The sequence below is a fragment of the Pholcus phalangioides genome, unplaced genomic scaffold (genome assembly GCF_987345545.1).
Source record: "Pholcus phalangioides strain wild (caught in Gottingen) unplaced genomic scaffold, Ppha-v1.0 ptg000015l_1, whole genome shotgun sequence".
Classification (NCBI taxonomy): domain Eukaryota; kingdom Metazoa; phylum Arthropoda; class Arachnida; order Araneae; family Pholcidae; genus Pholcus; species Pholcus phalangioides.
The window spans coordinates 91,971,840-91,985,440 of NW_028301608.1; the positions used below are offsets into that span (position 1 = coordinate 91,971,840).

The 13,601-nt window shown below is 33.4% G+C and overlaps 1 protein-coding gene across 1 annotated transcript; it reads left to right on the forward strand.

Moving 5' to 3' along the window:
- Window positions 1-1,940: 1,940 nt before the first annotated feature.
- LOC149077042 (uncharacterized) lies at window positions 1,941-3,468 on the forward strand. Its single transcript, XM_089244781.1, has one exon. It carries the CDS (start codon window positions 1,959-1,961, stop codon window positions 2,973-2,975), a length of 1,017 nt encoding a protein of 338 aa, XP_089100907.1. The 5' UTR covers window positions 1,941-1,958; the 3' UTR covers window positions 2,976-3,468.
- Window positions 3,469-13,601: the final 10,133 nt, after the last annotated feature.

Here is a 13,601-nt window from a genome sequence, read left to right on the forward strand (position 1 = left end):
CAAGATCGATGGCCATAGAAAGTGCTTTGAAAAGTCAAGTATTCAGCATCATCGAGAGGTAATTAGGTCTCTTAGTAGTCTGGTGAACTCCACTTAACTTTTTTTTTTTAATTTTGACAATATTACATAAATAATAATAATACTGTTTAATAGCAATGCTATACTAGTACTTTAAAGACATACAGGGTGTCCCGTTAAGACCGCCCAAACTCTGAACAGCCAGATTCCTCGCTTGGAATACATAAAATATGCCCAAAGAACTGTAATTGTACGGCCCATGGTTTTCAAGAAAAATGTGAAAGAAAAGTATGACGGCATATCTGGTATAACGTCATTTTGCCTTGCACCGGATATGAAGTCATACTTTCCTTTCGCACTTTTCTCGAAAACTATAGGTCGTACACGTACAGTTCCTTGGGCGTTTTTTATGTATTCCAAGCGGGGAATCTGGCTTTGCAGAGTTTGGGTGGTTTTGATGGGGCACCCTGCATACTATTTAAATCATTGTTCGCAATCAGTTGATCAGTTTTATACATAGCATTGTTCAAAATAATTTTTACACGGAGTATTGCGATTTGATCATTTGTTTACTATTTATTTGATTAATTAATTAAAAATAAATTTAGTTACTTACTCATTCATTTTTAGATGTAAAATGTTAGAAAACGATACAATACATTGTTCGAAATTCACATAATGCATTATGCAGAACAATATGGCATATTTAAATATATACCAGTTCTCAAAATTTACACTCCACATTATTCAAAATATATCCGACATATTGTTCAAAATTCATTCGGCATATTAAGGGGTCTCACTACTCTTTGAGGCTTAAAAAAATCGATTTTTCAAAAACAATTTTAAAAAATTCTTCATTTCATCAGGAATCGAATGCAAAAAACCGCTTGTCGATCGGCCATTTCTTTCTTCTGCTATTTAAGAAAAAATAATTGTAAACAAAGAAATTTAAAGGTCCTTTTAAATGGCCCTTTAAACGCCCATCTTTTGAATATAGATATTTCTCTGTTTTCCGTGACTTCTTTCAGAGCAAGCGGAGATTTTTTTTCAAGAAAAGGAAGATATTGAATCTATATATCTTACAGACTACTTTAAAGAAGAAAAAAAGAAGAGAAGCACTTTATACCACTCCAGAACATCGTTTGTTTACATTCGTATGAAACCACGCTATTTCCACATCTCGTTTTTATTTTTGATCTTGCTTTTTTTAATATTGAGTTTTTGAAATATACTTTTTATTAATTAGTTTTATCTTTATTCGTGGATAATGAATTCAAAGTACTAGAAACCAGCATACTCCCAAGAGGGAAAGGATGGACGACACAGCATCCACAAGTGCATCTGCATTGAAACTGAACTTGAGTGTTCCTAGCTTCAAGACTCCACAAAGCCCTGCAACGTCTTCGATTGAAGGATATAGACTTATTGAGATATCACTATTTATTTCAAATTTAAAGAGTTTGTTGTGCTGCAAAACTTGTCATGGTGAAATTGATGTAACAGAGGGTCAAATCAGAGGCTTAGCATCAAATTTCATCATAAACTGTAGTAAGTGTAAATATTTGAAGCCGATACGGTCTTCTCGAATGATTGGGAAGAACTATCATATTGCTGAGATAAACAGAAGAGCCATATATGCTATGCGCTGTTTGGGAAAAGGACTGGCGAGTCTAAAAACATTCTGTGCGACAATGAATCTTCCTTCACCTGTCACACAAAATGCGTATGATAAAATTACAAATAAGATTAGAGACGCTTCTACAAATGTGGCAATAATTTCTATGAAAGAAGCTGCTGAGAATGAAATTTCTCTCACTGGATCCACAGAGATTTGTGTAAGTGGAGACGGTACCTGGAAAACTAGGGGCCACACTTCTCGGATTGGTGTGTGCACTGTGGTTGGCGCACAAAGTGGTAAAGCCATAGACACCGAAGTAATGTCAAGTTACTGTAAAAAATGTGAATTTTCTGCTTCAACTTCCCATGAATGTATTCAGAATCATGTGGGATCAGCAGGGAAGATGGAAGTTGACGGTATGAGGCGAATTTTCGAACGATCCATTGAGAGACGGGGTGTGAAATATGTGCAATACATTGGTGATGGTGATGCAAAGACATTTCTGGAAGTGAGTCGATGTAACCCCTATGGAAAAGATGTGCCAATCGCCAAAATAGAATGTGTGGGACATGTTCAAAAGCGCATGGGGACTAGACTTCGCAAATTAAAAACCGAAATGAAAGGAGTGAAACTTGAAGATGGGAAACCGCTCAGTGGAAAAGGACGTCTAACTGACAAACTTATCGATAAGTTATCATGTTATTATGGAAATGCAATAAGAAATAACAGTGGCTCGTTAGAAGATATGCGGAAAGCTGTCTGGGCAATTTACTGCCATACTTGTTCAACTGATGCTGAACCGATGCACTTCTTTTGTCCTCAAGGTTCAGACTCCTGGTGTAAGTACCAAAAATATAAACAGTCACCCAAAGGTCAAGTACATCAGTATCATCATAGGAACCCTATTCCTCCAGCAATTGCAAAACACATCAAAAAGGTTTTTATACATTTATCAGAACCTGAGCTTCTAAAGAGATGTTTAGGAGCTAAAACGCAAAACAACAATGAGTCGCTAAACAACTTAATTTGGAAATTTTGCCCTAAAGTGTCAGGATGTGGGCGAAAAATAGCAGAAATTGCAGTCAATGAAGCTGTAATAAGTTTTAATGAGGGAGCAACTGCTAGGGCAAAGGTTCTGAGTGCACTAGGAATGGAGCCTGGTTGTTTTTTTCATATAGCAGCTACGAAAGCAGATCAGCAGGGTGTGCGAGTTGCTGAAAGACGTGCTGACTTGACCACATTAGAGGCCAGGAGAGCAAGACGAATGCATGAAAGTGAAGCAAATAAACATATCCTTGATCAAGAAGGTCTGGTATATCAAAAGGGGCACTTTTGATTGAGTGAAAACAAAAAGTATGCAAATTACACTTTAAAAAAACTTTAAACGCGATTTACTCAGAATGTAGTTTTTGGAGTTTATCCGTAAGATAAAAGAAAAACTATTGGACTAAATTTGCTGAAATTTTGCAAGAATGTTTATATAACATATACTAGTAGAATAGACCTCAGTTGTAGATATCCGACAATTTTTTGAATTTTTATAAATTTGTACATTTTCAAAAAAATAGTAAATTTTGAAAATTTGTGTTTAACATTTTTTTTTAAATAGTTCCTTTTTGTCAATTGCCACAATAGAGGTCTATTCGATTTGGGCATTCACCTAGTTTAATTTCGTGCCACAAAATTTAATTTATCTGATTTTTTTCATTGACAATCTTACGGATGGTGCGATACTGCGGTTTAAAAAATCTGGAATATTTGTTTAAATTAAATTTTTTTTTTTAAAAAGTATACAAACTAGAGTGACAAATAAAAAATGTTTATGAATATATGAAATGTTCTTAAGAACATATAAAGTTTTTGAATTGATTGAGTGATATTTACTATTTAAGAAAACCACTCAAAGTAAGGGAACATTTTTCTCCTTTTTTCATACTGAAAGAGTCGTGAGACCCCTTAATCAAAACTTACAGGGCTCAGTGATCAAAACAAAATGTTACTTTGAACGATGTTCATAACTCATATTACACATTGTTTTAAAGTCATGTGGCGCATGCTTCAAAATGCAAATGACACATACTTCAAAGCTTACATGCCTCATTGTCCTAAATTTACACGACAGATCCAAATCCAAAACACATTGTAACAAATTGCATTGTTTATAATTCATTGTAACAAAGTGCATTGTTTATAATTCTTTGTAACAAAGTGCATTGTTTATAATTCATTGTAACAAAGTGCATTGTTTATAATTCATTGTAACAAAGTGCATTTTTTATAATTCATTGTAACAAAGTGCATTGTTTATAATTCATTGTAACAAAGTGCATTGTTTAAAATTCATTATTGCAAATATCATCGTTTAAAATATATTATCGCAAATAGCCATGTTTAGAATCCATTGTTACAAATTGCCATAGAAATGGATTACCTTTTGGGTTTGATAATACGATTAAATAATTGACGTTTGGGTGTACCCAAAATTCCAAAACGAACACGGATATACGCGTTTCGGAACTATATGAAGTTGAAGTTCCTTCATCGGTAGCAGAAACAAAGAAGAAAGAAAATATTGAAAAACTCCTTAAAGTGGGAATTACTCGCTGTTGTAGACAAGGGTCAAATTCAAAATGAACCGGCAACAAAAGAATAGAGCAAGAGGACGGAAAAAAGAAGAAAAATGGCGGAGCCAATCACAACCGAGAACGTGATAATGATGCTGGTGGAGAAGAATAATTATTGTAGAAACTGTTGCCAGATTTTTGAGAAAGGTGGTGTGCCAGATAGATCGTTGACCAACTGGCTTGTGTTTTTGTTTATGTGGAATGATTCGAAGAAATCCAAGTCAGACGGTGAGGGACATTTTTGGATGATTTTGGCAGAAGAGAAGTCAAATTTATGGTCAAAGGACCAGCAGTGTTGGGCTATGGATGAGCGGTTAAAGTCTTGGTTGCTTACGTATCTTCTATGCTCATTTAAACGGTATTTTAGGGCACGTTTAATTTGGCCTATAGGCCTTGCCATGGGAAACCCTCTCAGTCCTGTACTTAGTGACATCTACATGCACTACTTTGAAACAAAACTCTTCCGTGAAATTCGTTTTCCTTTTTATGTCAGATATGTTGATGATTGCTTGGTTCTTCTTGACCGTAGCGCTAACATTGACCATATTCTAAATACTCTCAATTCCACTGACCTTTGTATTCAATTCACTATAGAGAAAGAAAACAATAACCAAATTGCATTCCTGGACGTATTGGTCACTTGCCATGAACAAACTTTCTCTACCACTATATTTCGCAAATCGTTTGCTGTTTCTCTACCCCCTCACAACCTCTCTGCGCATCCTCCATCACAAAAGTATGCCTCGTTCTACACATACGTGAAGCGAGCCATTAATATCTGCTCTTCGCCGACGTTACTCGATGCTGAACTGAATATCCTTAGAGCAATAGCAGTCGATCGTGGCTACCGTAGCTCTCTCATTGATAAATCTACACAGCAAACTGATTAAAAAAAACACTTCCAAAAGCAAACCTAAATCTGAACACAAAAACTTGATCATTTTGCCTTGCTTCACAAAAATGCGGATTATCATATATAGGCCAAACTAAACGTGCCCTAAAATACCGTTTAAATGAGCATAGAAGATACGTAAGCAACCAAGACTTTAACCGCTCATCCATAGCCCGACACTGCTGGTCCTTTGACCATAAATTTGACTTCTCTTCTGCCAAAAATGTCCCTCACCGTCTGACTTGGATTTCTTCGAATCATTCCACATCAACAAAAACACAAACCAGTTGGTCAACGACCTATCTAGCACACCACCATTCTCAAAAATCTGGCAATAGTTTCTACAATAATTGTTCTTCTCCATCAGCATCACTATCACGTTCTCGGTTGTGATTGGTTCCGCCATTTTCTTCTTTTTTCCGTCCTCTTGCTCTACTCTTTTGTTGCCGGTTCATTTTGAATTTGACACTTGTCTACAACAGCGAGTAACTCCCACTATAAGGAGTTTCTCAATATTTTCTTTCTTCTTTGTTTCTGCTACTGATGAAGAAACTTCATATAGTTCCGAAACGCGTATAGCCGTGTTCGTTTTGGAATTTTGGGTACACCCAAACGTCGATTATTTAATCGTACAAATTGCCATGTTTAAAATTCATTTTTACAAATTGCCATGCTTAAAATTCATTGTTACAAATTGCCATGCTTAAAATTCATTGTTACAAAATGCCATGCTTAAAATTCATTGTTACAAATTGCCATGCTTAAAATTCATTGTTACAAATTGCATTGTTACACATTGCATTATTTAAAATAAATGCGTTAAGTCCCTACGAGCTGTATACAAAGTTTGTTTCATTTCTTCGTTGTATTGTCTTTCTTTTATTTCTTGTACTGTATGCGATTGTGTTTGTGTGTTGTTCTTGCAATAATAATTAAATAATGATAATACATCATTTGAAAAATACTTATTTTTTTATCGATTTGATTTGTATTTCATCTCTACATCTTGAGAAAGTATCACCAGTCAGTTCATTTCCATCTTCAATATCTTGTTCTTCTTAAAGCTCAAAGATCAAGATCGATGACCATAGAAAGTGCTTTGAAATGTCAAGGATTACGCGACATCGATAAGTAGAAAACCTCTCTTAGTAGTCTTAAACTAGACCTTGTTTTTCCATTTTGGCAACATTAATAAATAATGACGATTCTTTCGCAGTACTGGAAGTTACTTATTTTGTAGTTGATTATAAATGACATATTCGAGTTCATTTTTCCGCGCATAATATTATAAACTAAATCTACAATTACAATTCATCTGTTTACAGTTATTAATGAACTGACTACTAAGTTATTTGAAAATTATATGCAATAATTATTCTCTCTGAGCGGTAACGATGAGTAATCTACGATGGAATAACTTATAATAGCTTCATTTCATTCTAATGACTTATGATTCGCTCATTAATGTAACTTTTGATTCTTTATTACAAGGGTATTTGAACAAAAAATGATTTCATATACGTTTTGAGCATTGCACTATGCTACAATAGATTCAAAACAATGCTATATATTTAACAATTCATTTTAAACAGTGTATTACGTATGTAAGAATTCAGTTATTTTGAATAATGTAATATTAAACAATGCTATTTGTATAATTGCATTTCAAACAATGAAATTTGACACAATGCATTTTCAAACAATGAGTTTTAAACAATGCAATTTGTGACAATGTATTTGTAAAAATGAAATTTAAATTTTGCGTCGTGTAAGTTATTTTTTGTAGTGACCCATGCATTTTAAGCATTTCTCTGCATAAAAATGGGTTTGTTTTTATAGTATGTCGTGTAAGTTTTAACCATTTTTCTGTATAAAAGTGGGATTTAAACAATGGTTCATGTAAAATTGAGTTTTGTGCAATGCCTTTCTGCGACAACGTGTGGATTATCTGTGATGTAAATATGGGCAACAATGTTTTGCTTATTTTATTATTCATCTGCGAGTATATTTTAAACAATGCGCCGCATTTACTTAAGAACAATATCTGAGTTGTTGACATCGCTTAATGTAAGATACTTGGTGTACATCAGATGTCAAAATCGGTATTGAACATCGTTTAATGAAACCAGTGGTTATGAACAATGTGCCCCGTAAGTTTTTATTAATACGCCGTCAATATTTTAAACTATGTGACCCAGGGTATGGAAAAGTCATGACTTTTTAAATTAAAAAAAAAATCTTATTTTTTTATTTAAATCGGTTGTTTTTTTAATTTTAGTATTATTTTAATATAATAATTATATAAATTTCACGAAAAAGTTTGTTTTTGTGAACTTCATCATCATCATTTTTGAAACCGTTTCCCAATAATTAAATACAATAAGAGAATCGTTTTATACAGATTTTTATGTACCACAAAATCCACTGCTTAATTTCTCAATTAATAGTTTACATTGTGAAGCTTGTCTATTTACATCTTTTTTCAAATATTTATTTCTTTAATTTTTCAAGACAAATAAGCTATTCCGACTCGTGCAGGAAAAAGTACGTGATGAATGGAATGCGAACAAACAATGCGTGTGTTTGTCAACATTGCGCTTTTATAATAAATGTAGCATGCAATTTGTTAAATGCCAGGGAATGGTTAATTATACTCTATAACGTTTGATTCAGAATGGAATGGAAATTAATGATTCTATAGAAAGAAATACTTTTTCACTTAAAAGTTTTTGACATGTGAGTACAGGGAAAACAATTTATAAATTTCATATCACTTGAATGATAGTGAACACTGAAATCTAAACATAAAGATAAGGGGAAATTAATGAGTCCCGAGGGTCAAGGTCTTGAAGAATGGTACCGCCCACAATACTGACAACATTAATGCTTTCGAAATGTAGGCAAAAGTATTCATACAAAGTAATTTATCACTGAAGTCCAGGAACCATTGTTGTAATATACGTTTTTTTTAGTTTTTTTTTTTGACAATTTTGACACTTGTCGAGCATCGTTAGTCGTAATCGTTATCATTCAAGTCGGATCCTTTTTGTTAAATATAAACATTACTAACATATACCTACTTTTAAGGATAAAAGATTGCACATATGGATATATGTGTCCAGAAATGTATAAAATTGTACGCGTATGAGTTGAATAATTTTCTATGAGAGACATGGAATTTACTTCATAGATGTTACTTAATGTACAAAAAACTTGACTTTTCTAAGCAAAAAGTTTGAATACATGAATGAAAATATATCTTTAATTTCAGTCTGAAAAACCAAATTCAATCATCGAAATGAAAAATTTTAAAAACATTTATTTGCCATTTTATAATTTTCAAAAAAATGGTATGATATTGACAACATTTCCATGAGTCCCTAATTCAAAAGTAAAATTTCCACTCATCTAAAAACTCAACCATTTACCATGTTTACTTCAAAATATCGGAGACAGATGACAGCACCAGACGAACACGAAACAAGCAAAATTCTGACAACATAAATACATTGGGATCACACATACACTAAGAATACACACTCCACCATGTGTCAATTCATTATTTATTTCTTTACGTAAGTTGACGGAAAAGTACATAATTTGTTAATTCAATGCAAGTAAGCAGTAGTTCAATTAAATCATATTAAAAAAATGTACAAAACAATGTTTTAAAGAAAGAAAACCCTATACTATCTGCAATATACACATACGCTATGTTAGCCATGATATAAAATGTCTCTCTTTCTGTATTGTAAATTGACGATATAGTCATTGACTTCCTGGAAATTTTTACTCAATTTACCAACGTATTTATACGTTATCTTTTATATTTTTACGTTAACTTTTCACACCGATTTTACATTTTTTTTCTTTTCATTCAATTTCTTTTCCTTGAAATGCTCCCGAAGTCAATAGCTTTTGATCAATTTTACATTTTTATCGGTATCTAAAAACAGTTTTCTATAATAAAATACGCGAGTTTACAACCAACAAATTATTTGTTGCGGTAAATGTGATAAATCTGGTGATTACGCATAATCTCCAGTTATTACGCATAATTGATTTTAGTAAATATTTTGGTAAAATAGATGAATTTTACGAATTTATCACATTTACCGTTGATTATGTATGACACCCAGATCGTCCACGAATTGCCATATTTTCCTCTGTATAATCGATCGGTTATCTGTTAAAAAAAGCCGTTAAACATTGAAAAAATACGGATTATCTACCGCTGCGGACAATCTGCAGAAAATAATGGTATCAGCCCGATTGTGTATTCTGGTGAATCTGAATGTGAAGGTTTGTGATTGAACTGTAAATAAATGTTATTGTTTCAAAAATAAATGTCAATAATTAGCGTGCCAATGGATTGATTATTGAAACACAAGGTAAGATTTTTTAATTATTTTTTTTTAAATCCTGTGGGTAATAGGCCACCGCGGGTTATGCGCAGGAAAACATTCGCGGTACTTAATTTTACCGGACATTTTGCTCAAACTTCAGGCTTAGCATGATGGATTCGATCGATTTTGTTTAAAAATGTCGATGAATGTGAAGAAAGCTAACATTACAAGACTGATTACACTACGTTTATTATTATTATTATTATCTTTGACATTTATTTTCATCTAATTTCATTTCTATGGCAAAATGTGTGTGTAGTGCAACCATCACGTGCGGGAGATACTTACAAGTGTTGAATTTCCAAATGATTTCTCTTTCTCATTCATCTTATCGCCTTCGTTTGGACATCATGCATAATCATCGGTAAAAGTAGGAAAAAGTAAAAAAAATTATCAAACAAATATCGAGACGATTGGCGATATACATAATAACCGTGGATTATGGGTAATCACCGGTTTTACACATTTATCTTCACATATTGTTATACAATATATATAGAGGATGATTACTTAGTTCCCCTTTCGCCGAATTTTGCTGACGAACCTAGAGGCATACTTCCAAACTTCCGATTAGAAAAAGTATCCAAATAACGTGTAGACTTAAATCAATTGATCATTTTGTCTCACCACGGTCATTTTCTGCACAGGAGAGTTAATTAGACCCCGGGACCTACAATTTATTGCCGATTCCGAACGGCAGGCTTGTTTTTTTTATACTAATCGAGAGGTTGGTGCGCTAACCCCTGGATGTGGGACTCCCTGTGGTAAGGATCTCTTCCTGTGTTTCTGTTGTACCCCTGTGTAAGGAAAGTTTTCTGACGAGGACGAACCGGGGGGTATCTGTAGACTTCAAATACGTCATGCATGTTACAAAGGGTTGTATAATTGTTAAAAGAAATACATTTCCCAATGAAAACCCCCAATGAGAAAGTCATTGCCCCGTCTCTCCTGGTGCCAACCATAACATTTGCATGTATCTAAGTGCAATATTCACGGAGATATATCGATTCAAAAAGTCGTTGAAAAGGTGGGATAAACGTCGTTAAAAACGAGGGAAAGAAACATTGTCCGTTAGTATATACAGTCGCGTACACTTACAACATGCACCAGGGATTCGTAATCCCCGATTTTTCGCGCATTCACTTCCATATATTGTTGCATCCATTATTACATACTGCGCCAAAACACACACTGTTGATATAACATACCTAAAACAATTTCCTAACGTAGAAAATAATTCGGGTATAACATACTGCAAACAAAAACACCCATGTATATTCTACATATTTTATATAAATTCAAATAAAATAATATATATATATTTTTTTTTAAGATTGGTTTCTTTCATTTGTGCAATATCATTAAAATTACATATAAGTTTGCTTGCAGTGAATTTATTAATTATGTACTTTGGCGTCGTCTTGCATGAAGAAATAATGAATTAAAAACATTAATTTCATTTAAAAGGAAACTCATACATAATAATAAATAAATGCATAAATAGAAAGTAATAAATTCTTATGTGATGCATTATTATTTCAATAAGGATCATGATACTGACTTGAAATTAGGCAATGTTTTTTTTCCTAGTAATTTTTATTCAGAGATGATGATTCTTAATACAAAAAATGCATTTTTATATTCGAAATTTATGTAAATGTTGTCAATATAACAAGAGAATTTTCTTGAAATAGTTCAAAATGATAAATAAGTGTATTTTTCTTTAAATTTTTTCATTTTATTGAATGAATTTTGTTTGAAATCAAAGTAAAAGATGCCTTTTCAGTAGTTACATGAAGGTTCTTTGAGTAGAAATGTCAAATTTTCCGCATTTATAACATGAATGAAACAGTTTTCTGTCTGTGTATTGTGGATTAAAATATCTATATTTTAAGAGAATAATATTCATACAGGGCGTCCCATATATTTGTAAATACTTTAAAAATTCAGAAAAATTGACTAACTTGGACTAAAACCTCTAAAACTTGGGAGGAAGCCAACAGGGATGAAAGTTGTAAATAAACTATCCGAAAATAATGGATTTGAGGCTCTACGATGAATTCTGAAATATACAGGATGATTCAGAAAAAAACGTCGCCGAACTGAAATTCAGGAATACGATAACAATACACAATCATATAGGAACATAAGTGCGGCAACGCTATTCGGAGCAGCTACAGGGAGTTGTTGTGTCACACACTTTTAAATCAATTCCGAATTCAGCAAGCATCGAATTGCAATTCAGACTACGTTTTGTAGTTATGCTTGTTCAAGTATATGCTTGTTTAATGATTGTTTTGCATTTATATTGTTTGTCCAGCGCGTCCCCTATCCGTTAGAAGTTCCTCAGGAATATTAACGTGGGGGCGCGTTTGGTTTAATATAGCATAAATACATTAGGGGCCACACATACACTATGATATACATTCCGGCATGTACCGACTCGTTAGAAATTCCGCATGGATCGCATGCTTGCTACTACTACTTGAGCGTACATGCACCTCGTACGCATTCCTCTGGAATTTCTAACCAATCGGTACATGCTGGAATGTGTGTTCTGAGTATAAGTGACGCCCCCAAACGTATTTATGTTGTCAGAATTCATGCTTGTTGAATTCGGAATTCTTTAAAAGTGTGTGACACAACAACTCTCTGTAGCTCCGGATGGCGTTTGCGCAACTACGTTCCTATGTGATTTTGTATTGCTATCGTATTCCTGAATTTGTCCTTTTAGTTTGGCAAAGTTTTTCTAAATCACCCTGTATATTTTTATATATTCCTGTTTCTCTTTTAACATTTTTCCCCAAGCAGTGTAGAGATACGTATATCATCCATTTAAAACTGTTAGCGATTGCATGAATGTATCTTAATTCTCCAAGTAATGGTTAAACTCAGTGAAACCAGTAAATTCTGATAGTTATTTATGATTGGTAATATAATCAAATATAATTAATTTGTTCATAATCTGGCACAACAGCCATGTTCTCAATTACAGTAGAGGGAAAAAGTAGAACACAAACAGCACGATGTGATACAGGAAAACAAGTTTAATACAAGGCATCCCATAAATTCGTAAATAGTTTAAAAACGCATAAAGAATTTAAAGAATTGGTAAATTTGAATGAGATTTGAGTAAAAGTTACCCTCACGAAAGTGAATGTTTTTAGTACAGGAAAGAAAATTTGTTCAATTTTTTTGTTTGTTCATAAAGGACGCTGCACGAGGGCAAATTACTGGAAATATGCAAATCAGTATCCTATAGAATGAATGTATGATATCCGATTCTTTTAGCTCATTTTTTTCTTAATTTTCCTGTTACTGGTACTTATATACTGGTGGTAGATAAAACACTATTGCTGAAGTTATTTTACCTCATCCATGAACCACCAGCTGAAGCTTTACGAATGTTTCGGTCACAGAAGAGTTTGAAGAAAGTTTCTCAGATTCAATCGCTCCTGCAGGGTGTGTACACAATTAACACCTCTCTATCTATATAAGAATTTGGACTATTTTTTCAGGACCAAAGAAAAATCTCCCTTCGTGAGAGTAACTTCTTTGCAAACCGCATTCAAATACAGTCAACCGTCGTTTTACGAACTCAATTAGTTCCCGACGTCCGTTCATAGACCGTATTTCTCGCAAACCGAAATAAGTTTTCTCATAAGAATCAATTTAAAAGGAATTAATTAATCCTTTCCTGGGGCTCGGAAGATATCTAGTGTGAACTTTTGACACCTGCTCTAGTGTATAACCAATGGTAACCATTAAACCACCACTGAAATGTTACCATAATTCGAAAGAAATTAAATGCAAACTGAATGAGTATCGGAGTATATCATCGTGCTATTCATCATAGTGGATATATCATTTCGTTATACCATCTATAATTCCCCCAGTGTCAAAGCCCTCAAAATCTCCGTTCGCAACACTAACTGAACACAATATCCTTCGATCCAAATCGATGGTTCTGTAAAGTACTTGCTGCCAAGCTTTTTAATGAGGAACTATACAATGTAGGACGATAAAATATAATGTTTCCA

Coding starts and splice junctions, on each gene's coding strand:
- LOC149077042 (XM_089244781.1), top strand. CDS start 1,959: ATGTCAAGTTACTGTAAAAAATGTGAATTTTCTGCTTCAACTTCCCAT.